The sequence below is a fragment of the Melanerpes formicivorus genome, unplaced genomic scaffold (assembly GCF_026170545.1).
Source record: "Melanerpes formicivorus ecotype bairdi unplaced genomic scaffold, bMelFor1.0.p_v2 SCAF_77, whole genome shotgun sequence".
NCBI lineage: Eukaryota > Metazoa > Chordata > Aves > Piciformes > Picidae > Melanerpes > Melanerpes formicivorus.
In genome coordinates, this window is record NW_027142429.1 from 2,435,027 (window position 1) to 2,460,567 (window position 25,541).

General features: G+C 55.5%; 1 protein-coding gene across 4 annotated transcripts in view; it reads left to right on the plus strand.

Annotated features, from left to right (window-relative positions):
* The window catches only part of NSMF (NMDA receptor synaptonuclear signaling and neuronal migration factor), an 82,147-nt gene that overhangs the window by 26,739 nt on the left and 29,867 nt on the right, over positions 1–25,541 (plus strand). For 2 of the 4 annotated variants that reach the window (XM_068164237.1, XM_068164239.1), the window contains exons 3-5: positions 10,624–11,103; positions 14,746–14,821; positions 17,584–17,652. In XM_068164237.1, coding sequence (XP_068020338.1) covers positions 10,624–11,103; positions 14,746–14,821; positions 17,584–17,652 — 625 coding nt within the window. The remainder of the gene's footprint in view (positions 1–10,623; positions 11,104–14,745; positions 14,822–17,583; positions 17,653–25,541) is intronic. The other 2 variants (XM_068164238.1, XM_068164240.1) reach the window with 1 other exon arrangement.

Here is a 25,541-nt window from a genome sequence, read left to right on the forward strand (position 1 = left end):
CTCCAGCACCCTCTCACTGAAGAATTTTCTCCTTATGTTGAGGTGGAACTTCCTGGGTTCTAGCTTGTACCCCTAGCTCCTTGTCATATCACTGGGCACCACTGAAAAGAGCCTGCCACCTTCCCCTTGACACCCACCCCTCAGGTATTGATAGACATTGATCAGATCCCATCTCAGCCTTCTCCAGACCAAACAGCCCCAGGGCTCTCAGCCTTTCTTCATAGGAGAGATGCTCAAGTCCCTCAATCATCCTCATAGCTCTCTGTTAGGCTGTCAGCACCAACAAGAGGACACAGTCTCAAGCTGTGCCAGGGGAGGTTTAGGCTGGAGGTGAGGAGAAAGTTCTTCCCAGCAAGAGAGATTGGCCATGGGAATGTGCTGCCCTGGGAGGTGGTGGAGTCACCATCCCTGGAGGTGTTCCAGAGGGGATTGGATGTGGCACTTGGAGCCATGGTTGAGTTGTCAGGAGGTGTTGGGTGACAGGTTGGACTTGATGATCTCTGAGGTGCTTTCCAACCTTATTGATTCTGTGATCTTCTCATAATTAGGCTTGGACATGGCACTTGAGGACTGGATGTGGCACTTGAAGCCATGGTGTGGTTAGTCAGGAGGTGTTGGGTGGTAAGTTGGACTTGATGATCTTTGAGGTCTTTTCCAACCTTGTTGATTCTATGATTGCAGCAGATGCCTGTCTCTCCTGAACTGGGGAGCCCAAAACTGGACACAGTATTGCAGGTGTGGTCTCAGCAGGGCTGAGCAGAGGGAGGTCAGCTGCCAGCCTGTCTCTGGGGGCAGGTGGGACCAGGCTGCAGTATGTGAGCACTGGGAGCCACACAGCTGAAATGGTTGGGGGCTTTGCATGAAGGCTCCAATGCACACTCAGAGAGGGAGCAGAGGAGAACAAGATCTGACAGGCCCTTAGCACACCTGAGGAGCTGTGACAGGCATATGGAATCATAGAATCAATAAGGTTGGAAAGGACCTCAGAGATCATCAAGTCCAACCTGGCACCCAACACCTCCTGACAACTCAACCATGGCTCCAAGTGCCACATCCAATCCCCTCCTGAACACCTCCAGGGATGGGGACTCCACCACCTCCCTGGGCAGCACATTCCCATGGCCAATCTCTCTTGCTGGGAAGAACTTTCTCCTCACCTCCAGCCTAAACCTCCCCTGGCACAGCTTGAGACTGTGTCCTCTTGTTCTGGTGCTGCTTGCCTGGGAGAAGAGACCAACCCCCTCCTGGCTCCAACCTCCCTTCAGGGAGTTGTAGAGAGCAAGAAGGTCTCCCCTGAGCCTCCTCTTCTCCAGGCTAAGCAACCCCAGCTCCCTCAGCCTCTCCTCACAGGGCTGTGCTCCAGACCCCTCCCCAGCTTTCTTGCCCTTCTCTGGACACCTTCCAGCATCTCAACATCTTTCCTAACCTGGGGAGCCCAGAACTGGATACAGGACTCCAGGTGTGGCCTCAGCAGTGCTGAGCACAGGGCACAAGGACTTCCCTGCTCCTGCTGGCCACACTGTTCCTGATGCAGGCCAGGATGCCCTTGGCCTTCTTGGCCCCTTGGGCACACTGCTGTCTCATGTTCAGGCAGCTGTCAACCAGCACCCCCAGGTCCCTCTCTGCCTGGCTGCTCTCAGCCACTCTGCCCCCAACCTCTAGCTCTGCCTGGGGTTGCTGTGGCCAAAGTGCAGCACCTGGCACTTGGACTTGTTGAATGCCATCCTGTTGGCCTCTGCCCATCCATCCAGCCTGGCAAGGTCCCTCTGCAGAGCCCTTCTGCCCTCTGACAGATCAACTCCTGCAAGGACTCAGGAAATTACAGGAGAAATTGCCCAGCTCTGCTGCTTAGAAAGGTGTTATTGCTGTTGCCATGTCCTGGGCTGCAGCCAGTGCACCCACAGCTGTCCTTGAGGGCATCATCTGGACTCCTGATGGTGTAAAATAAAAGCAGCATTAATTTCATTCTTAAGAGCAGCTACTGTAGAGAATCCAGCAGAGGCTAAAAGCTGCTGAGGGGCCTGGAGCAGCTCTGTGAGGAGCAAAAGCTGAGAGCCCTGGGGGTGCTGAGCCTGGAGAAGAGCAGCCCCAGAGGGGAGCTGAGCAATGCTCAGCAAGAGCTAAAGGCTGGGGAGCAGGAGGCTGGGGCCAGACTCTTGTAAGTGGTGCCCAGGGACAGGCCAAGAGGCACTGGGCACAAACTGGAACCCAGGAGGTTCTACCTGAACATGAGGAGGAAGTTCTGTGGTATGAGGCTGCTGGAGGCCTGGAGCAGGCTGCCCAGAGAGGTTGTGGAGTCTCCTTCTCTGGAGAGCTTCCAACCCCGCCCTGGCCATTGTGCTCCTGGGCAAGCTGCTGTGGGTGCCCTGCTTTAGGACTGGCTTTAGGACTGGATGATCTCCAGAGGTCCTTCCAAGCTCCACCCTGCTGGGACTGTGGGATGCTACACAAATACTGCAAGCCCACATGCTATAAACCTGGGAGTACCTTTGGTGGCTGAGAGAGTTCTTTGATTTCAAGCTGGTGCCTTAAGCATCCTGTTCATAGAGGTCCAGCTGAGGTGGAGCAGGGAACAGAGTAGTCTCTCTGACATTTATTTTCCTTAGATGACAGATGGGCTTTTAATGAGGCTTATCTGAATTCCCCTTTGCCACTTTGCTCCTGATGCTGGAGCTGAGGTTTTAAATCTGAGATGCTTTAATCATCAGTTTGGCTGCTAAATGCAGTCATAAATTAGGGACTTTCTTTGTTTCTAAGCTTCTGTCTTTGCCTTGTGGCTGTTTCCTGCCTTGATTTATAAACTTCCCATCCCATGGGGGTTAGCAGGCAGGAGCTTGGCTCTCTGATTCCCTGCATGCTTGTGAATGGGCAACACTCAGCTGAGACTCATCCCAGCACTGTGCCTCCTCCTCAAAACGTGACAAAGGAAAATGTCAAAGTCCTTTCCTGGTTAGTTACCTGGGTCAGGGCAAGGGCTCAGGTGAGAGATGTGAATGAGAAAGGATTTGTCACAGTATCACTAAGGATGGAAGAGACCTCAAAGATCGAGTCCAGCCTGTCACCACAGGCCTCATGACTAGACCATGGCACCAAGTGCCACATCCAATCCCCTCTTGAATACCTCCAGGGATGGGGACTCCACCACCTCGCTGGGCAGCACATCCCAATGGCTAACAACTCTCTCTGGGAAGAATTTTCTCCTCACCTCCAGCCTAAACCTCCCCTGGCACAGCTTGAGACTGTGTCCTCTTGTTCTGGTGCTGCTTGTCTGGGAGGAGAGACCAACCCCCAGCTGGCTACAACCTCCCTGCAGGGAGTTGGAGAGAGCAAGAAGGTCTCCCCTGAGCCTCCTCTTCTCCAGGCTAAGCAACCTCAGCTCCCTCAGCCTCTCCTCCCAGGGCTGTGTTCCAAACCCTCCCCAGCTTTGTTGCCCTTCTCTGGACACCTTCAAGTCTCTCAATGTCCTTCTTAAACTGAGGAGCCCAGAACTGGACACAGGACTCAAGGTGTGGCCTAAGCAGTGCTGAGCACAGGGCACAAGGACTTCCCTGCTCCTGCTGGCCACACTGTTCCTGATGCAGAATGATTCTGCTGTTTCTGTCACCCCTAGACACATGAGCCCCAGATCACAGTCTCACAGTATCACTAAGGTTGGAAGAGACCTCAAGGATCATCGAGTCCAACCTGCCAGCAGGAACATGGAAGTCCTTGTGCCCTGTGCTCAGCACTGCTTAGGCCACACCTTGAGTCCTCTGTCAGGTTCTGGGCTCCTCAGTTCAAGAAGGACATTGAGAGACTTGAAGGTCCTGTTGATCCTCTTCCCTTCATTTTGCTGTTCAGTATCTCAGGCACACACACAAAAAAATCCCCACAGAGCCCAAATTGAGATGAAAAGCAATGTATGAGCAACCTGCTTTGCTCCAAGGTAGCTTTGCAGCTGGGTGAGAGGAAGGTGCTGCTGCTGAAAGCAAGTGGGAGAGCAGAGCTGTCAGCAGGTCAGCTCATCTGAGTGGCTGCAGAGCAGGGCTCTGTGCCAGGCTTCCCGAGTCGTGCTGTCCTGGCCTGCCGTGGCAGCTCGCTGGAGCAGCTGCTTGTGGGAGAGGTGGCAACAGCAGTGTGCAGAGAAATGGAGCAGCAGTAACCAGGCAGAGGCTCTTAACAGCAGCCTGCTTCAGCTGACTCTGAGAAGACAATTCCAGTTAGTGCTGAACCCCCCCTGGTATTGTTCCTTGGTTCTCTTCACTGAATGTCCCTGTGGCTCAGGTTTAATCAGTGCTGATTTGTGGAGCAGCTCTGCAAGGGAGGCTCTGAGGGTGACTGGGGGACTGGGCATGTCTGCTGGGGCTGTTTAGTCTGGAGAGGAGGAAGCTGAGATGTGATCTGTCTATAAACATCTAAGATGTGGGGGTCAGGATGAAGGGGCCAGGCTCCTTGGGGTGGTGCCCAGGGATAGGACAAGGAACAAGAGTTACAAGCTGGAGCCCAGGAGGTTCCACCTCAACCTGAGGAGAAACCTCTTTGGTGTGAGGGTGCTGGAGCCCTGGAGCAGGCCAGAGAGGTTGTGGAGGCTCCTTCTCTGGAGGCTTTAAAAACCTGCCTGGATATGTTCCTGTGTGACCTGCCCTGGGTGACCCTGGGAGGTGGTGGAGTCCCTGTCCCTGGAGGTGTTCAAAAAGGGATTGGATGTGGCACTTGAAGCCATGGCTTAGTAGTCATGAGGTGTTGGGTTAGGGTTGGACCTGATGACCTCTGAGGTCTTTCCCAACCTTATTGGTTCTATGATTCTATTCTGTGCTCTGGCAGGGGGGTTGCATTCGGTCTCCAGAGCTCCCTTCCAATCCCTGTTGTGACTCTGTGATTCTTTCTTAGCAGAAGCAAACTGTTCACCTAAAATGCCATAGTGGAAGCAGGTGAAGTGCTTTGGCCCCTGAATCTGGGTCACTGCAAGCAGCCACAGGATCTGCTCACTGGTACACACTGGAGGTGTTCAAAAAAAGATTGGATGTGGCACTTGGAGCCATGAATCAGAATCAATAAGGTTGGAAAAGACCTCAGAGATCATCAAGTCCAACCTGTCACCCAGCACCTCCTGACAACTAAACCATGGCTCCAAGTGCCACATCCAATCCCCTCTTGAACCCCTCCAGGGATGGGGACTCCACCACCTCCCTGGGCAGCACATTCCAGTGGCAAATAACTCTTGCTGGGAAGAACTTTCTCCTCACCTCCAGCCTGGTTTAGCTGTCAGGAGGTGTTAGGTGATAGGTTGAACTTGATGATCTCTGAGGTCTTTTCCAGCCTGCTTGATTGTGTGTGTGATTCTGTGTCCCATGTCAGGGCAGCTGGTGCCATGTGAATGCCTGGAGGGGGGTGAATGCCAGGGCAGCCTTGCTCCCTGCACTGGTGCAGCTTCATTTCCAGAAGCCAACAACTCATTGTATTGATTCTTGGAATCTCTTTTCCTTCCCATCCTGATTTTTTTCCTCTTTTTTTCCTGTAGGTAAACTCTTTATTAAGTAGAAGATTTGAACAAAGCTTCACATTCCCTTTGCATGTGAAGTTGCTTCTCCACTGTGTAATTACTGAAGGTGCTAAAGGGAATGAAAAGAAATAATTATCCAGGTGTTTGACAAAGAGAAAGCCTGGGGTGGTGGCAGGGCTTTGTAGTGCAGACCATGAAACTCCTGGTAGGTGCCAAGTGAAAATCCTTCGAGTAACAGAGAAATAAGGCAGGAAGAAAGCATTGTCCTTGCATTTTGCATGCTAGGTCAGACAGGGAGTGCATGTCAGATGGATCCAGTCAAGATAACAAGGGCTGGAGCAGCTCTGCTCTGAGGACAGGCTGAGGGAGCTGGGGGTGTTCAGCATGGAGAAGACTCCAGAGAGACCTTAGAGCTGCCTTCCAACACCTGAAGGGATCCTGCAGGAAGGCTGCAGAGAGACTTTTCCTGAGGGTGTCTGGAGACAGGACAAGAGGGAATGGTTTGAAGCTGAGGCAGAGCAGGGTTAGACTGGATCTTAGGAAGAAGCTCTTCAGTATGAGGGTGATGAGACTCTGGAATAGGTTGCCCAGGGAGGCTGTGGATACCTTCTCTGGGGGGGTGCTCAAGGCCAGGCTGGATGAGGGCTTGAGCAACCAGGTCTAGTTGAGAGGTGTCCCTGCCCATGGCAGGGAGGTTGGAGTAGATGTTCCCTAAGGTCCCTTCCAACCTGAGCCATTCTGTGCAGAACTGTAACCCTGCCATGAGTTCAGTAAAATATTGACTCTTCTTGACCCATTCACATCCCACTTCTGTGTGTTTTATGGAGCTGAGGAGACCTTGGTGCTTGTGAAACAGCAGCTGGGAGTGGTGTCTCTGCCCTGGGGATCAGCAGCACTTCCAGCCATGCTGTGCCTTGGGCACTCTGTTGTTCCACTGACCAGGTGTTCAGAGGCAGCAGAGTGCAGGAATCCTCTCTGGCCTGCAGTCATAGTATCATAGTATCATAGTGTCAGTCAGGGTTGGAAGGGACCACAAAGATCATCTAGTTCCAACCCCCCTGTCATGGGCAGGGACACCCCACACTACACCAGCCTGCCCAGAGCCTCAGCCAGCCTGGCCTTAAACACCTCCAGGGACAGGGCCTCAACCACCTCCCTGCACAACCCATTCCAGGGCTTCACCACTCTCATGGTGAAGAACCTCCTCCTCCCCTCCAGCCTGAATCTCTCCACCTCCAGCTTCCTTCCATTCCCCCTAGTCCTATCACTCCCTGAGATCCTGAGCAGTCCCTCCCCAGCCTTCCTGTAGCCCCCTTCAGATCCTGGAAGGCCACAATGAGGTCACCTGGGAGCCTTCTCTTCTCCAGACTGAACAGCCCCAACTCCTTCAGTCTGTCCTCACAGCAGAGCAGCTCCAGCCCTCTGCTCATCCTCCTGGCCCTGCTCTGGACACCTTCCAGCACCTCCACATCCCTCTTGTCATAGGGGCTCCAGAACTGGAGGCAGTACTCCAGGTGGGGTCTCACCAGGGCTGAGCAGAGGGGGAGAATCACCTCCCTTGCCCTGCTGGCCACACTTCTCCTGCTGCAGCCCAGGATCTGATTGGCTTTCTGGGCTGCAAGTGCAGACTGAGAGCTCCTGGTGAGCTTCTCCTCCCCCAGCACCCCCAAGTCTCTCTCCTCAGGGCTGCTTTCCAGCCAGTCCCTGCCCACCCTGGATTTGTGCCTGGGATTGCCTCGACCCAGATGCAGGACCCTGCCCTTGGTCTTATTGAACTTCATGAGGTTGGCTTGTGCCCACCTCTCCAGCCTGTCCAGGTCCCTCTGGATGGATCCCTTCCCTCCAGCTGTCTGCTGCACCACACAGCTTGGTGTCATCAGCAAACCTGCTGAGGGTGCACTCAGTGCCACTGTCCAAGGCACCCGCAGAGATGTTGAACAAGACAGGTCCCAGTCCTGTGAGTGAAGGTGCCCAGTCCTGTGTGTTTGCCTTGCTGGAGCTCCACAGCTTCCATAGCAGGAGAAACAGGGACAGCTGTCAGCCACTGCTTTGTGGTGTCTCAAGACTCACAGAGTCACTGTGCCCACATGGATTAGTAAGTGTGACAAGCTGAGATGAGCACGTAGAGCTGGCCTTTGTTTTGAATCTACAGCTGGTGAGCCTGGCACTGGCAGCCAGCTCAGGCCTTGGCAGATAGTGAAGTGTCACTGGGTGGTGTTTCCCCAAGTCAGGCCCATTCTAGAGCACAGTCAGTCCTGGAAGTGAGGAGAGTCTGAGTTGCTGGAGAGCAACTGGTGGTCTGCTGCCTCTTGAGGGGTGACAAGTGGTTGGAGAGACTCTGGAGGCTGTGAGCACCGTCTGCACTGGTTGCTGTGCCTCCATCCTGTGGCTGGTAGGACCCAGTGGAGAAGCTATTGAATGACAGCTGGGGGAGCAGCTTCTTCCACTTGAATGGATTGCAGTGGTGATAGAATGGATTGCATCAGGTTGGAGGTGACCCTCGAAGGTCATCTTGTCCAAACATCCTGCAGTGAGCAACTAGAGCAACTCAGGTTGCTCAGGGCCCCATCAAGTTTCACCTTGAGTCCTCAACCACATCTCTGGGCAACCTGTTCCAGGGTTCCACCACCCTTGTTGTGAAGAACTTCCTCCTGATGTCCAACCTAAATCCACCCTGCTCTAATTTCAAACCATTGCCCCTCATCCTATCACCACCAGGGATGGTGTTCAGCCATCAAGCTCTCCTCCTGGAGGAGATGCAGGTGTCCAGGCTGTCTCTGGTGCTGAAGTGGAGCACTGCTCACTTTTGTATCTACCTGGACAGTCTCATTGAAGTGCTTGAATCCTCACCACACCTAGGATGTGTTTTGGACTTCATGTGAAGCCTGCCAGGAGAGCATCAGCTATAGAGTCAAGAGGCTGAGCTTTGTCTTCAGGCCTTCTGCCTCTTGGTCAGCTAAGGGAGTCACACAGCTGCCAGCTCCAGTATCCAGAGACTGAGAGATGTCACTAGGAGACAAATTAAATACACCTGAGTTGCATCAGCCTGGATGGTCCTGACAGTCACTTCCTGAGCAGAGTGGCCAGAGGTGAATTTATCTCCTGGTGCAGGAGGAAGTTGTTTCTCAAGCAGAAAGGTGAAGGGAGGGTGGCACACCCTGCCAGCACCAGCTCAGTTTGGTTCAGTCTCCATGGCAGGCAGAGCAGGAGGATAGACCCTGGGTAATGTGAACAGAATCCAGAGTGGGCTTCAGATTCAGAAGCTGAAAGTGTGCAGCCTGAGCTTGGGAGGGCTCTGCCAGAGGGCCACAAGAGCACTTCTAGGGAGCAGAATGTACGACACCAGACTTGTCCTGAGACAGGTCTCTTCCTAGAAGCATAGAATCATTAGGTTGGAAAAGCCCTCTGAGATCATCAAGTCCACCTTCTACCCAGCATCTCCATGTCCCATCTTTCCTCTTGCATCTCTTCATGGCCAGCTCAAGGTAGCCAAGACTCAGGCTGTTGCCAGATTCTTCCAGGCTATGACTCAGTAGCTCAGGGCAAAGTGTTCATTAAATATCCAGTGGATTAAAGGCCTGGGTTTGCTTTCTGCCTCTAAAGTGCTGCTGTCTGTGCTGGACACTAATGGGTTTGGTTTTGCTGGGGCAGTAGTCACTTGAATAATGCATTTCCTGCTGAGCCTTTTGAACAGTCCCCTGGCTGCTTCCCATCTGAAGGGAAGTGGAAGAGGTAATTAGCAGCCCCTTGAAAAAGGATCAGCAGGTGGGTGGGAGCACGTTGGGTTCACGCATGGGATTGCCATGGAAATGCTGAGCTTTCCTGGCACTCCATCCAGTGTGTGGGCTCCAGAGATAGTTGCACTCCTGGGTCTGCCTGCTTTCCATCTTCCTACCCTACAAAGCAGTGCAGTCTCTCACCTCAGGACAGCTTCTGCTGGCCATGGCTTTGCCTTCTGGGCAGCTGGCGGCCAGAGGTGCCACAGGGAGCCGGGCACTGCGTTGCCAGCTGGAGGCTTTCTGTGTTTCTCACATCTCAAACCTCCCAGCAGAAAATCAGGGAGGAAAAGAAACCCAAACCCTGCTGCTTTACCCTTTCCTTTTTGTTCTGAAAAGTAGAAACTCGGTGCACAAAGCCCTGGGAGTCTGTCACTCGTTAGAGATGGTGATGGGGGTGGGGGTGGTGCTTGTGCTGCAGGCTGTGACCAGGTCAGCAGCCCCTGTGTGGCTGAGGCCCCTGCAGCAGGCAGGGCTGAGCAGGGGCTGTTCTCAGGCTGTGCAGTGAGACCTGGGTTTGCTCCTGGCCTTGTTTGGTGGCCATGCATGCTTCAAATATTGGATGTGTTTGTCAGAAGTGGCTGACAGCTGTCTGAATGTGAGCCAGCAGTGTGCTCAGGTGGCTGGGAAGGCCACCAGCATCCTGGCTTGGGGCAGCAATAGTTTGGCCAGCAGCACCAGGGGAGGGATTGCGCTCCTGTACTGGGCACTGATGAGGGCACACCTTGAGTACTGGGTTCAATTTCTGGGCCCCTTACTCCAAGAAGGATATTTTGGTGCTGGAGCAGGTCCAGAGAAGGGCAACAAAGCTGGGGAAGGGTCTGGAGAACAGGGCTGGGGAGGAGCAGCTGAGGGAGCTGGGGGTGTTCAGCCCGGAGAAGAGGAGGCTGAGGGAGACCTCATTGCGCTCTGCAGCTCCCTGAGAGGAGGCTGCAGTGAGGTGGGAGTTGGGCTCTTCTCTCTAGTCTCAGGTGATAGAAGGAGAGGCAATGGCCTGAAATTGTGCCAGGGGAGGGTTAGGTTGGAGAGGAGGAAAAATTTCTTTGCTACAGGAGTGGTCAGGGGTTGGCACAGGCTGCCCAGGGAGGTGGTGGAGTCGTTCAATAAACCTGTGGCCCTGGCACTTGGTGGCCATGGTAAGTGTTGGGCAGGTGGTTGGACTGGATGATCTTAGAGGGCTTTTCTATCCCAACCCATTCTATGAGTTAGCTGCCAGCTCTGGAGGTTCACAAGTCAGTGGGCACATGGCCACCCCAGAACCTCCCGGGGGAACCTGCTGTGTCCCTCCTCCTCCTTCCCCTTTGCAGCAGTACCCAAGAGGCTGCTGAGCCTGCGGCGCTCAGGGCAGCGCGCTGTCTGTTTCAGATCACCTGCTAGCAGAGTCCTACATCGGGCAGGAGGACTCCCCCGAGATGCAGCAGGCGGCGCAGCACAAGCGCAGGCTCTCCGTCATCTCGGACGGCAAGTTCGAGAGGAGCTTCTCCGAGGAGCAGGCGGAGAAGCTGCCCAGCGAGGGCCCCAAGCCGCGCGTCTACACCATCTCCGGAGAGAGGCCCATGCTGTCGGAGCAGGAGAACGAGAGCGTGGAGCTGGCGGTGATGAAGGGAGCCGCCCCGGAGGAGTGCCAGCACGGGCACCACCTGCAGGGCGCGGGCGGCTCGCACGGCGGCGCCAGGCACTGCAAGGCCTGGCCGGGCAGCCGCCAGGGCTCCAAGGAGTGCCCCCAGTGCTCCCGCCTGGCCGCCCCTTCCCAGCAGTCCTTCGACCTGGAGCAGCCCCAGGGCGGTGACGCTGGCTGGCACAGGAAGAGGCTGGAGAGGATGTACAGCGTGGATCGAGTCTCTGGTAGGTGAGGGTGGGCGCTGGGCGCTGGGAGGGCGGCGCCCACCGCAGCCCAGCCTGGAGCTCTCCTTGCGGCGTTTCCCCTTTGGCACCCCTGGGGAAAGGAGCTGCCAAAGGGGGAGTTGGACATAAGCCGAGTTGCATCTGAGGCCAGCTCATCCGAGCCCCCCTGTCTCTGCTTCTGGCGGAGGTGACCTGGCTGGTTTTCATGTGGCTTGGTGAGGCTGCTCTCTGTGGGCTCCCCTTCAGCTGAAGGAAGAGCAAGAGGGCAGTGGCTGTGTCAAAGCTCCCACATTGATGCTCCTCTGTGAGGCAGTTCAGGGCAGGGCTCTCTCTCCTCTGCCTCACTCTAGGGCTGAGGAAGGTGAGATCTTGTGACTGTGCCAGGATGCTCCAAGGAGCTCAGGCACTCAGGTCCGTGCTTTGGTGTGTCCACAAAATGCTGGTCTGCATGGCTGGAAGCACTTCAGCAGGGGCCCTCACCTCATGACCTTTCTTCCCCACTCAATATTTGCAGGGCACAGGGCTTGTAATTACTGCTACATTAAAAAAAATCCTGATTGTCTTTCAAAATGTAGCCATTGATCAAACCTGTGACCTCCCTGAACAGCCTCTGCCAGGGTCTCACCAATCTCACATAAAGAATTTCTTCCTCATCTCCAGTCTCAGTCTCCCCTTTCCCAGCTCAAAGCCATTGTTCCTCATCCTGGCACTCCCATCCCTTGTCCAAAGTCCCTCCCCAGCTCTCCTGGAGCCCCTTCAGGTACTGCAAGGCTGCTCTAGGGTTTCCTTGGAGCCTTCTCTGCAGGCTGAACAACACCAGCTCCCTCAGCCTGTCCTTGTGGGAGAGGTGTTCCAGCCCTCTGATTATCTTTGTGGCCTCCTCTGGACCCACTCCAGCAGCTCCAGGTCCTTCTTGTGCTGGGGTCCCAGAGCTGGAGGCAGCGCTGTAGGTGGGGTCTGAGCAGAGCAGAGCAGAGGGGCAGAATCCCCTCCCTGTGCTGCTGCTCTCCCTGCTCTGGCTGCAGCTCAGCACTCAGCTGGCTCTGGGCTGCCAGGGCCCACTGCTGGCTCCTGGGGAGTTTGTCATCAGCTGACATCCCCAAGGCTTTCTCCTCAAGAGAAGGTTGTTGTTCATTAGCTCTGCTTTGAATCAAAGCTAATGACTCAAAAGCTGTAAAACACATGAAGGAAGCCAGCCCTTCAGCACGTGTAATCCCTGAAAAGCCTGCACAGAGTCGTTGGCTGAAAGGACTTGGTGCAGCTTCTCCTCCTTCACTGTTGTGTGTTCAAGACTTCCAACAAGCCATTCATTTCCAGTCTGAGCTGCCTGGCATTTCTGCTCAGCTTGCTGGAGAAGAGCAGACACAGCAGCTTCAGAGGAAGTGTTCAGCCTGCTAGAATGCTGCTCCAGATTTCCTGAGAGTGCCTTTATGCAGGGCTTGACAGCAACTGCTAGCTGAGAATGTCTGTTACAGCTTTCTGTGGGCTTTCTTGGAAGCTGCCCTTCAAAGGAAGCCTCCCCAGTTGCACTGAGCATTTTTTGCCTCTGTAATTGCAGCCCCTTTTTTTGTGCCACCAGGGAAGGGCAGGACCAGGCTGTAGCAGATGATGATCTGTCCATGTCCCTGCTCTGGCAATTCTGCCTGCAGTAGGCACCCAGGGTTTGGGTGGGCTATGGCCAACAACAGTGAATGAAAAGAGCTCCTCCTAATGATGTCACAACATTAATGACAGATTCTGTAGCTGCTAATGAGTCACAGGTTGCATGGGATTGGAAGGAGCCCTCAAAGCTCATCTTGTCCAACCTCCCTGCAGGCAGCAGGGACACCTGCTGGGATGGCATTTAACAAGTCCAAGTGCCAGGGGCTGCACTTTGGCCACAACAATCCCAGGCAGAGCTACAGGCTGGGGTCAGAGTGGCTGAGAGCAGCCAGGCAGAGAGGGACCTGGGGGTACTGGTGGACAGCTGCCTAAACATGAGCCAGCAGTGTGCCCAGGGGGCCAAGAAGGCCAATGGCATCCTGGCCTGCATCAGGAACAGTGTGGCCAGCAGGAGCAGGGAAGTCCTTGTGCCCTGTGCTCAGCACTGCTGAGGCCACCCCTTGAGTCCTGTGTCCAGTTCTGGGCTCCTCAGTGGAGGAAAGATGTTGAGTTGCTGGAAGGTGTCCAGAGAAGGGCAAGAAAGCTGGGGAGGGGTCTGGAGCACAGCCCTGTGAGGAGAGGCTGAGGGAGCTGGGGTTGCTTAGCCTGCAGAAGAGGAGGCTCAGGGGAGACCGCATTGCCCTCTACAACTACCTGAAGGGAGGTTGTAGCCAGGTGGGGGTTGGTCTCTTCTCCCAGGCAAGCAGCACCAGAACAAGAGGACACAGTCTCAAGCTGTGCCAGGGGAGGTTTGTGCTGGAGGTGAGGAGAAAGTTCTTCACTGAGAGAGTCATTGGTCATTGGGATGTGCTGCCCAGGGAGGTGGTGGAGTCCCCATCCCTGGAGGTGTTCAAGAGGGGATTGGATGTGGCACTTGGTGCCATGGTTTAGTCATGAGGTCTGTGGTGACAGCTTGGACTTGATGATCTTTGAGGTCTCTTCCAACCTTAGTGATACTGTGAGACTGTGATCCCTCCAGCTAGGTCAGGCTGCCCAGGGACACAGCAAGTCTGAGCTTGAATTTCTCCAGGGATGGAGCCTCCACCACTACTGATGCAGTATTTAACCACCCTCACTGTGCAGAGCTTCCTCCTGATGTCCAACCTAAATCTCTCCTGCTCCACTTTCAAACCATTGCCTCTCATCCTATCACCACAGGCCCTTCTGAACAGTCCCTCCCCAGCCTTGCTTCCTGTATGTCCCCTTCAGATGCAGAAATGTAGCCATAAGGTCTCCCTGCAGCCTTCTCTTCTCCAGGCTAAGCAGCCCCAACTCTCTCAGCCTGTCTTTGGTGGAGAGGTTCTCCAGCCCTCTGATCATCTTTGTGGCCTCTTCTGGACTGGAACAGGGCCACAAAGATGATAAGCTGCAACACCTCTCCTACAAGGACAGGCTGAGGGAGCTGGTGTCGTTCAGCCTGCAGAGGAGACCTTGGAGCAGCCTTGCAGTACCTGAAGGGGCTCCAGGAGAGCTGGGGAGGGACTTTGGACAAGGGCTGGGAGTGCCAGGACAAGGGACAATGGTTTGAAATTAGAGCAGATTTAGATTGGATGTTAGGAACAAGTTCTGCACCTTCAGGGTGGTGGAACACTGCAACAGCTTGCCCAGGGAGGTGGTTGGGGTCCCATCCCTGGAGATATTCAAGGTGAGGCTCAAGAGGGCTCTGAGCAACCTGATCTAGTGGAGGATGTCCCTGCTGACTGCAGGGGGGTTGGACTGGATGACATTTGGAGGCTCCCTTCCAACCCAAACCACGATTCTGTGAGGTTGCTCAGAGCCTTTCCAGCCTGCCCTGGAATGCTTGCAGGGATGGGGCATCTCCCATCCCCCTGGGCGTAACCTGGGCCAGGGCCTCAGCACCCTCAGGTGTCCTCTCTAGTCCTCATCTCCCTTATTATATATGGGGAGGAGAAGACTCTCCTGTGTAGGACAGGGCAGGACACTGGAGAACAGGAGCTTGGCAAGCCTTGCTGTCTGAGCAATGTCTTTGCTCTCTTCCAGATGATGTCCCCATCCGAACCTGGTTCCCCAAGGAGAACCTCTTCAGTTTCCAAACCGCCACTACAACTATGCAAGCGTAAGTGAAGCCTCTGCTGCAGCCCCCCTGCTGCAGCCCCCCCTGCTGCAGCCCCCCTGCTGCATCTGAACGTTGGTGACCCACTCCAAGCTGCATCTGAGAGCCTGCACCAACCCAGTTGTATGCTTGGCCCCTCAGGCTGGGGAGGAGAGACAACCTTGTCTCACACTAAGCTCTTTTTGCACTTACTAATTCCCTCTCCCACTGCTCCCATTGGTTTGGTTTTACCTTCTGGAGCTCCTTGGGCTCCCCAGCTCTTCTCTGCTTCCCTTATTTTCTGTGTGAGGCTGTGCCCTCTCCCTGGCTGCTTCTGCAGAGCAAGGGTGCTGTGGGAGCACCAGCTCTCACCCTCCACCACTTGCTTCTGCTGTGGCCACTGCCCCAAGGCATGTGTTAGTTGCTCCAGGCTTGCCCTGCACTCCTCACTCAGGAGTGTCTGTGTAGGGTGGGAGCTCAGCCTGCAGCCTCTGCGCTGCTCTGGCCATTTGAAGAAGGTGCTGCTGAAGTCTCTGCAAAGTGTGAAGAGTTAGGAGCAGCCTTTCCCTCCACACTGCACACAGGGTTTGGTGCCCCTGCTTGCTGTGTGCTGGCAGGAGGCAGTTCTGGAAGGACTGGAGGGAGTAAGAGAAATCTCATGTCCAGGCAGTAAGCAGCTGATCAGGAAATGTCATCTCCTTCCCTCCCTGGCTGGGAAGCCAAGGCAAGCACTGAGGGAAAGGAGACAGCCACTGGTCTGCCTTTTGAAGCCCTTCCTCAGCCTTGTCACCTTCTTCCTGCATTCTCCCAATGTCTGTGCCACCCTCAGCTCTGCTGCTCTCTGCTTCTCCTTTTCTAATCTGGTGCCCTTTTTCTAACCTATTCCTCTGCTGCTTTTCTTTCCCTTCTGCCTTTCCCTTCCCCAGTCCCAGAAGAGGCTGATAATGAATCTTGGGATAAGCCAGACTGGATCAGCCCTCTAAGGACCAGTCTGGGCAGAAAAGTAGCTGCAGAGGTATTGGAAAGGCTCTGCATCCCCCCAAAAATGCCTATCTTTGTGCCCTTCCCCTCCAGCCCTCCCAAGAGGTGTGAGGCACCCTCCTGGCATGGGAGCAGCATGGGGAAGGCATTTGCCTGGTGCCAGTGTGATGTGTGGTGCTAATCCCACCCTGGCAGTGGGAGTGAGGAGCTTCTGTGGGCTTCTGCTCTCTATTGTCCTAGTGCTGCTTCACTTACCTGCCCCCTATGCCCCCTTGCCCCCATCTCATGGGCTGTAAATCTGGCATCCCAGCTGGCTACACTGCTGGGCACCAGGCTGGCAGGGCCTGGGGACAGTCCAAGGGCAATCTGACAGAGAGTGGCTTTGCTCTTCAGAGGTGTTGGCTGGTCACAGTGCCTGCTCTGGTACAGTTGTGACCTGCTGCACCAGACCACACACTGAATCAGCACCTTGCCTTTGGGCACATCCTTTGCTACCTGGAGTCCTCTTTGGTGGGCACAAGGTTTGCTGCAGAATGATGGCCCATGGCAGAGCTTGCAGGGCTTGAAGGCCAAGGGGAGGTTGCTCTGGGGAGTGATGGGTGCCCTAAGGGGAGCCCTGGGGAGCACAGCTCCTAGACTTAACCTAGCTCCTTGGTTACCACTTCTGGAGATTCTGTGCTGCCTCCTGTGCTGCCAGCCTGTGAGGTTGCTCTGGGGAGTGATGGGTGCCCTAAGGGGAGCCCTGGGGAGCACAGCTCCTGGACTTAACCTAGCTCCTTGGTTACCACTTCTGGAGATTCTGTGCTGCCTCTCTAGAAGCTGAAGGCAACTTGCTGAGCTGGTTGAGGTGACTCCTCCAGGTGTCCACCTAGGAGCCAAGTCCACCCTGCTTGGCTTCTTCACAGACCAGAGAGCAGGAGCTGGCTTCACAAGCCTTTGCCAGTGTGGGGGGAGGTCTCCCTGATGCCAGGCTCCTGCTGTGGACACTCAGCTGCCAGCTGTATACCTGCACCTTCTCTGGGGCTGCGTGGAGCTTCATCTGCATCCAGGCCACATGCCAGCACTACCCCAGGGAGGGCTTAGCTCCATCAAGTTAGGAGTCTCACCTCTGAGAAATGTTTAATTTGAAAAGCAATTTCCTTCCACCTGACAAGAACTATTCCTGCTGGAGGGAGGATCCCCTGGGAGCGCTGGCTGGGGCTGAGCACTAATGAGTTCCTCTTCTCTTCCTCTTTCCCTGCACCCCCTGGACTCCCTAGCATCTCGTAAGTATCCTCTTCTCTTGGACTGATTCTTGACTTCCTTGTCTGCTGGTGTCCTGGGTAAACTCCTCTCCTCTCCTGTCCATCACATCCACTGGTGCTTTCCCTGTGCTAGGGCTGTTTGTCTGCTGGCAGGAGAGGTTAGATGGCTACAGCTCCTAGGTCTGCCTGGATCCCCCTGAGGGGAGGCTACAGCTGGCAGCAGGCCTCCTGAGCCTGGTGTGCTGAGGTTTTGTCTGCAGCCTCCTGGGTCCATTCCTCTGCAGCAGGGATGATGGCTGCTCAGCTCCATTCTCTGGGCCACTCTGACACTTGCTTTAGGAACAGCTGCTCCAGCCACCTGCCCTCGAGAGTGAGGACCTTTGCCTTGGTGACTCTTCTGCCTGGCCTCTGACTCCCAGGCAGTCCCTCAAGGGCTGCCTCTCTTCCTTGGTCAACCTAACCTCTCTCTGTTGTGTCTGGTGAGAGCTTTCCTGTCTGTGTTTGGTGTCCTCTCCAGTTCCAAGCTGTGTAGTTGCTTAATGGCTTGACCTGGTTTCCCAGGGCGTTCAGGGGCTACGCAGAGAGGAAGAGACGGAAACGAGAGAATGATTCTGCAGCTGTTATCCAGAGGTAGGGCCCCTTTTCTGCCATGGCTGTCACCTTGCCTGCTCTTGCATGGGCCCTTTGGGTGTCAGTAGTGACCTTGGATGGCGTGGAACGTGGTTGTCCCTGTCTGTGTTGCTGTTCCTAGGGACATTTAGCGGTGGCTGTGTCGGAGAGGTGGAGGTGACTGGTGCTGCAGGGCTCGAGGGAGCTGGTCTCTGCCTTCTTAAAGGAACACTGTCAAGCTGCTTCTTAAAGGAACACTGTCTTCTGTGACCCCTCAGGCACAGAATTGTCAGATATTTAACCAAAAAGCTGCAAGATGGTGGCATTTTGTGGAATCATAGAACAGTCTGGGCTTGGAAGGGGCTTTGCAAGGTCAGTCCAAGCCCCTGCAGTCAGCAGGGACATGTGCAACGAGAGCAGGTAGCTCAGAGCCCCAGGCAGCCTCACCTGCAGTGCTCCCAGGGAGAGGGGCGTCTCCCACCTCTGGGCCAAGGTATCACCACCCTCAGTGTCAAACATTTCTCCCTTCTCTCCAGTCTGATTCTCCCTCTTTTAGTTTCAAACCATCCTCCCTTGTCCAATTATGCCTGGGGAGGTGGTGGAGTCCCCATCCCTGGAGGTGTTCAGGAGGAGACTTGATGGGGTGCTTGGTGCCATGGGTTAGTTGTTTAGGTGGGGTTGGATTGGTTGATGGGTTGGATATGATGATCTTGAAGGTCTCTTCCAACCTGGTCTATTCCATTCCATTCCATTCCATTCCATTCCATTCCATTCCATTCCATTCCATTCCATTCCATTCTATTCAATTTCTATTCTATTCCATTCCCATTCTATTCTATTCCATTTATATTCTATTCTATTCTATTCTATTCTATTCTATTCTATTCTATTCTATTCTATTCTATTCTATTCTATTCTATTCCATTTCTGTTCCATTTCTATTTCTATTCCATTTCTTATTCTATTCTATTCTGTTCTATTCTATTATATTCTATTCTATTCAGAAGTCTGTCCCCAGCTTTCTGTTCATCCTCTTCAAGCACTGCAAGCTGACCAGAAGGTCTGCCTGGAGCCTTCTCTTCCCCAGGCTGAACAACTCCAGTTTGTTTGAGGGCAGCTGAATACTTCTCTGTGCTGATGCTGCATTCACAAATGCCCCTCAGGCCTGGGCAGAATGAATGCTTCTAGGGACTAGGAGTCTACTTCTAAAATCTTTTAAGAATTATTGATTAATTTATAAAAGAGCAGAAAGGAACAAAAAGGGAATGGAGCTGACTCCTTATCTAGGTATTTCACACAGACACAGAAACATTCTGGTTGGAAGAGACCCTCAGGATCACCAAGTCCAACCCAGAACCCTGCTCTGCAAGGCTCACCCCTAAACCATGGCCCCAAGCACCACATCCAAGCCACCTTTAAGCACATCCAGGCTTGGGGACTCCACCACCTCCCTGGGCAGCACATTCCAATGCCTGACCACTCTTGCTGGGAAAAAATGTTTCCTAGTGTCCAGTGTAAACCTGCCCTGCTGCAGCTTGGGGCCATTGCCTCTTGCTCTGTCACTAATCACCTGGGAGAAGAGACCAGCAGCAGCCTCTCCACAACCTCCTTCCAGGTAGAGAGCCAGGAGGTCTCCCCTCAACCTCCTCTGTTTCACACTAACCATCCCCAGCTCCTTCATCAGATTTCTTCTCCAGGCCCTTCCCAGCTTCCTTGCCCTGCTCTGCCCTGGCTCCAGCACCTCCACAGCTCTCTGGCATTGAGGTGCCCAAAACTGGACCCAGCACTCCAGGTGTGGCCTCCCCAGAGCTGAGTGCCAGGGGACAATCCCCTCCCTGCTGCTGCTGGACACAGCATTGCTGATCCCAGCCAGGAGGCCTTTGGCTTTCTTGGCCACCTGGGCACACTGCTGGCTCCTCTTCAGCTGCTTGGCCATCAGCACCCCCAGCTCCCTTTCTGCCAGCAGCTTTCAGCCACACTGCCCCCAGCCTGCAGCATTGCTTGGAGTTGTTGTGCCCCAAGGTCAGGACCAGGCACTTGGCCTGGTTGAAGCTCCTCCTGGTAACGCTGGCCATGGATCCAATCCATCCAACCCCCCCTGTAGAGCCTCCCTAGCAGAAGGTTCCTGGTTTCCCTCTGCTGGCTTCCTCAGGTAGCCTCTGTACTCAGAACTACTTGAGGGGTTTTTAGTGGGTCAAGGCTGGTGCATTTTGGCAGCCTGCTCAGAAGGGTAGCTCAGCACCTGTGCCATTGGTTAAAAGCTGCCACCATCATAGTATCATAGTATCAGTCAGGGTTGGAAGGGACCACAAGGATCAGCCAGTTCCAACCCCCCTGCCATGGGCAGGGACACCCCACACTAGATCAGCCTGGCCACAGCCTCATCCAGCCTGGCCTTAAACACCTCCAGGGACAGGGCCCCAACCACCTCCCTGGACAACCCATTCCAGGGCTTCACCACTCTCATGGGGAAGAACTTCCTCCTCCCCTCCAGCCTCAATCTCCCCACCTCCAGCTTCATTCCATTCCCCCTAGTCCTATCACTCCTGAGATCCTGAGCAGTCCCTCCCCAGCCTTCCTGTAGCCCCCTTCAGATCCTGGAAGGCCACAATGAGGTCACCTGGGAGCCTTCTCTTCTCCAGACTGAACAGCCCCAACTCCTTCAGTCTGTCCTCACAGCAGAGCAGCTCCAGCCCTCTGCTCATCCTCCTGGCCCTTCTCTGGACACCTTCCAGCACCTCCACATCCCTCTTGGAATAGGGGCTCCAGAACTGGAGGCAGGACTCCAGGTGGGGTCTCCCCAGAGCTGAGCAGAGGGGGAGAATCACCTCCCTTGCCCTGCTGGCCACACTTCTCCTGCTGCAGCCCAGGCTCTGGTTGGCTTTCTGGGCTGCAAGTGCACACTGAGAGCTCCTGGTGAGCTTCTCCTCCCCCAGCACCCCCAAGGCTCTCTCCTCAGGGCTGCTTTCCAGCCAGTCCCTGCCCAGCCTGGATTTGTGCCTGGGATTGCCTCCAGCCAGCTGCAGGACCCTGCCCCTGGTCTTGTTGAAGCTCCTGAGGTTGGCTTGTGCCCACCTCTCCAGCCTGTCCAGGTCCCTCTGGATGGATCCCTTCCCTCCAGCTGTCTGCTGCACCACACAGCTTGGTGTCAGCAGCAAACCTGCTGAGGGTGCTCTCAGTGCCACTGCCCATGGCACCCACAGAGATGTTGAACAAGCCTGGTCCCAGGACTGATCCCTGAGGGACTCTGCTTGTCCCTGGCCTCCACTGGGACATGGAGCCATGGACAGCCACTCTTTGGGTGCAGCCATCAAGCCAGTTCCTTATCCATCCAGTGCTCACCCCTCACACCCATGTGTCACCAGCCTGGAGACCAGGATGTGCTGTGGGATGATCCCTTCAGCACTGTGCAAAACAAAGTGGGGAGAGGGGGAAAAAACCCAAATAAATCAGGTTTTCCTACCTGGGAAGTAGCCAGGAAAATGGTCTTGGGGCTTTTTTTAGCAACTTAAGAGGCTATTTTTTTCCCCCATCACTAATGGAGAGAAACAAGAATCCAAATTCAAGTTGCTATCAATGAGCAGACAGTGTGTCTTTAACAAGAAAGAGATCTGTCAGGCTGGGTTAGGCAGTGGAAAGCCTCTGGTAGGAAGTGACTTCAGGCTGTGGTCTGTGAGGCCAGGAGCAGGAGCCCTGCACCTTGCTGGTGCTGTTGTGTCAGGACAGACAGTGGTGGCTGCAAGGCTCTTCACCTCCCATGGACACTGAAGGTCCAGGCAGGATGGTACAGTGAGAGCCCTTCTGCAGTCATCTTGTGGTGAAAGAGGAGCCAGGACAGCAGGGGTGGGTGTTGGGCTGTGCCAGGCCAGCAGGGATGGGTGTTGGGCTGTGCCAGGCAGGCAGAGCTGGCAGGGATGGGTGTTGGGCTGTGCCAGGCCAGCAGGGATGGGTGTTGGGCTGTGCCAGGCCATCAGGGATGGGTGTTGGGCTGTGCCAGGCAGGCAGAGCTGGCAGGGATGGGTGTTGGGCTGTGCCAGGCCAGCAGGGATGGGTGTTGGGCTGTGCCAGGCCAGCAAGGATGGGTGTTGGGCTGTGCCAGGCAGGCAGAGCTGGCAGGGATGGGTGTTGGGCTGTGCCAGGCCAGCAGGGATGGGTGTTGGGCTGTGCCAGGCCATCAGGGATGGGTGTTGGGCTGTGCCAGGCAGGCAGAGCTGGCAGGGATGGGTGTTGGGCTGTGCCAGGCCAGCAGGGATGGGTGTTGGGCTGTGCCAGGCCAGCAAGGATGGGTGTTGGGCTGTGCCAGGCAGGCAGAGCTGGCAGGGATGGGTGTTGGGCTGTGCCAGGCAGGCAGAGCTGGCAGGGATGGGTGTTGGGCTGTGCCATGCAGGCAGGCAGAGCTGGCAGGGATGGGTGTTGGGCTGTGCCATGCAGGCAGGGAGAGCTGGCAGGGATGGTGTTGGGCTATGCCATGCAGGCAGAGCTGGCAGGGATGGGTGTTGGGCTGTGCCAGGCAGGCAGAGCTGGCAGGGATGGGTGTTGGGCTGTGCCATGCAGGCAGGGAGAGCTGGCAGGGATGGTGTTGGGCTGTGTCAGGCAGGCAGGGAGAGCTGGCAGGGATGGTGTTGGGCTATGCCATGCAGGCAGAGCTGGCAGGGATGGGTGTTGGGCTGTGCCAGGCAGGCAGAGCTGGCAGGGATGGGTGTTGGGCTGTGCCATGCAGGCAGGGAGAGCTGGCAGGGATGGTGTTGGGCTGTGCCAGGCAGGCAGAGCTGGCAGGGATGGGTGTTGGGCTGTGCCATGCAGGCAGAGCTGGCAGGGATGGTGTTGGGCTGTGCCAGGCCATCAGGGATGGGTGTTGGGCTGTGCCAGGCAGGCAGAGCTGGCAGGGATGGGTGTTGGGCTGTGCCATGCAGGCAGGGATGGGTGTTGGGCTGTGCCAGGCAGACAGAGCTGGCAGGGATGGGTGTTGGGCTGTGCCAGCCAGGCAGAGCTGGCAGGGATGGGTGTTGGGCTGTGCCAGGCAGGCAGAGCTGGCAGGGATGGGTGTTGGGCTGTGCCATGCAGGCAGGGAGAGCTGGCAGGGATGGTGTTGGGCTGTGCCAGGCAGGCAGAGCTGGCAGGGATGGGTGTTGGGCTGTGCCATGCAGGCAGAGCTGGCAGGGATGGGTGTTGGGCTGTGCCATGCAGGCAGAGCTGGCAGGGATGGGTATTGGGCTGTGCCAGGCAGGCAGAGCTGGCAGGGATGGGTGTTGGGCTGTGCCAGGCCATCAGGGATGGGTGTTGGGCTGTGCCAGGCAGGCAGACCTTGCCAGCTGTGAGGGTTGCTGGCAGTTGTGTGTTCAGCTCTCTTGTCTAGGCAGTGAGGAGGACCTCAGCCCTAGCAGTGTTGGGTGCTTGCTGCCCATGGCCTTGGGTGTGTTGGGAGTTCAGCCTCCTCTGTGCTTGGCCATGTCTCTGGTGCCCAGGAGGCTGGGGTGTGGAGTGGCACACAGTGGGCATTGCCTTGAGAGCAAGAGGGTTGCTGAAAGTTGTGAGGTGTGCCTGGCCATGGCAAGGGGGTTGGAACTAGATGGTCCTTGAGGTCCCTTCCAGCCCTGACAATTCTATGACTGCTGCAAGGAGGAGCTGAGGAGGAGGAGGTGAGCAGTGCCCTCAGCAGACACTGATGTGTGTCAGCAGTTGTGTGGCTGACCTTGGCTGGGTGGTGAAGAGGCTTCTCTGCAGAGACCAAGTGGCCTCTGTGTGGAGTGTGTGGAGTGAGGCTGGAGACCCTTTGACTGGGCTGGATCCTGTGGAGGTGGCCCAGGGTGGTGCAGAGCGTGGAGCAAGCTGGAGCCTGTCAGGAGGAGGGAGTGCTCAGGAGGTTTTTACCACTGCAGCTTGAAGGGAGCTTGTTCAATTTTGATGGCTGAAGAACTCTTGCTGGTGATCAGCTAACAGTGGTTTCCTGGGTGCAGTTGCAGGAGCTGGGCAGGGAGCCCTGGCAGGTTTGTGTAGCCCCAGATTGCTGAGCCAGTCCTTCCATGCAAGCACAGAGGGGCCTGAGGATGAACACAGCTGCAAAAGCTCTCAGAAGGGTCTAGATGACCACAGGGTGCCCACATCAAGAGGCAGCCCCAGGCTTGCAGCTCCTTTCCAAAGTGCTGTTTTCTGTTCTAGGAGAGATGAAGAGGCAGACAAGGCCTTGGTCCCATTCTCTGAGCATGTGGTGTGCTGGATAAGCTGAACAGCTGGCTTCTCCCTGGGGCTGCTCTCAGCAGTGTTTAGCAGATGTGCCTAGCAGCTGCCCTCAGCCTGCACTCACAGGAGAGACCAAGCTGTCCATGCAGCTGGGAGCAGCACTCTTGGGTGGCAGAGACTGCTCTACCCCCAGCATCTGCAGAAGCTCCCCTGCAGGGAGGACAGCTGAGCATGAAACAGGAAAGGGGATTTTGCTCCAAAATGCCAAAACCCCAAAGGGTGCAGCAGTGGCCTTGGCAGTCAGCATTGGTGCTCAGTGTCTGCTGGGATCTCAGACTTGGTGTCTGGTGTGGGTCATTGTGAGACCAAGATCACAAAGACTCTCATGCTGATGAGCTGCAACCTGTGTGACCAAGGCCCTTCTGTGCCCCTTGAAGTGTTGGATTCATTTGGCTTTGAATCTAATGCACAGTGAGAGAGGCCACAGTCAGTCCCCACACACCCCAGAGGGCTTTGGGCACAGGGCCAGTCCCAGCCTGTGCTGGTGAACTGCTTTAGGCACTTCTCTAGAGGGGGAAGTTGTCCAACCCACAGCAGTGAATCTTCACCTCCCCAGGTGGAGCCAGAGGATAACCCTCAGAGTGTAAGCTAACACTCAGAGCCCAGGAGCAGCTGGACATTGGTCATGGAGCTATGCTGCTTCCAGCTTCACTGCCCAGCTCCTGCTTCTCCCTCTTGAGCTGCTGAATGGGGATCCTGATGGCAGCATGAGATCCAGGGCCCAAGTGGGGCCCAGTGCAGAGGGTGGCCTGGGTGAAGGGCTGTGTCTGTGCTGCTCTCTGTGCAGGAGCAGATGTTGCTGACTTTCTTTCTGAACAGTGTCATGTTGGTGCTGCAAGTCTGTCCTAGCCCAGTTAGGCTGCTAAAGCATCTGCATGGTGTTGTCACATGTCCTTACTCATCCCACTAACCTGTCTGTGAGCCAGACAACTTTGTCACTTCACCAGCACTGGGCTGTGTGGCTTGGTGTCTCAGTGTGTGTTGGTGGGACAGAAGGGGATCAGGAAGGCTCCCACATCCCAGCAGGCTCCTGGTGCAGGGGCTCCCTGCCATCCCTAGGGCTGCACTGCAGGGTGAAGTCACTCTCACTAAGTGGGGTCACAGAAAAGTGACACTTTGCCCAGCAGTCCATATGCTGCTTCCTCCCCATGTCTCTTCTGCTGTCCTGTTTGGCTCCTGTCCTGTTTGGTTCCTGTCTAGGTGAGTGATGAGGAGTTAAAGGCAATGTGTCCCTTGCACTGGCAGGGGCTGGACTGAGTCCCTTTGCCCTGGTCCCTCTGGAGTGGCCAGGACAGTCCCTTTGACACAGACTATGAGGTGTAGCAGCTCTGGTGGACTTTCCCCTGGAGCTGTGTGTACTGCACTGCCCCACTGAACTCTGCCTGAATCCCAGGCAGGGAAAGATGTGATTGGGCAGCATTGGCCGGGAGCAGACTCATGAGGGCTCTCAGCCTTGCTGGATGCTGCTCTCTGAGGAAGAAGAAGATGCTTCAGACTTTTCCAGCTCTTTGCCCTGGAGATTAATATGGGCAGCATGGTTGCTAAGAGCACAGGTGGGATTTCAGCAGCTGCTGGGAGCGTGGAGCACAGCCATGAGCATGGTGTGTGCCTGCTGCCTGGCAGGGCAGAGCTGGGGCACCCGCTGCCTGCTGAGCACGGGTGGGAGAACA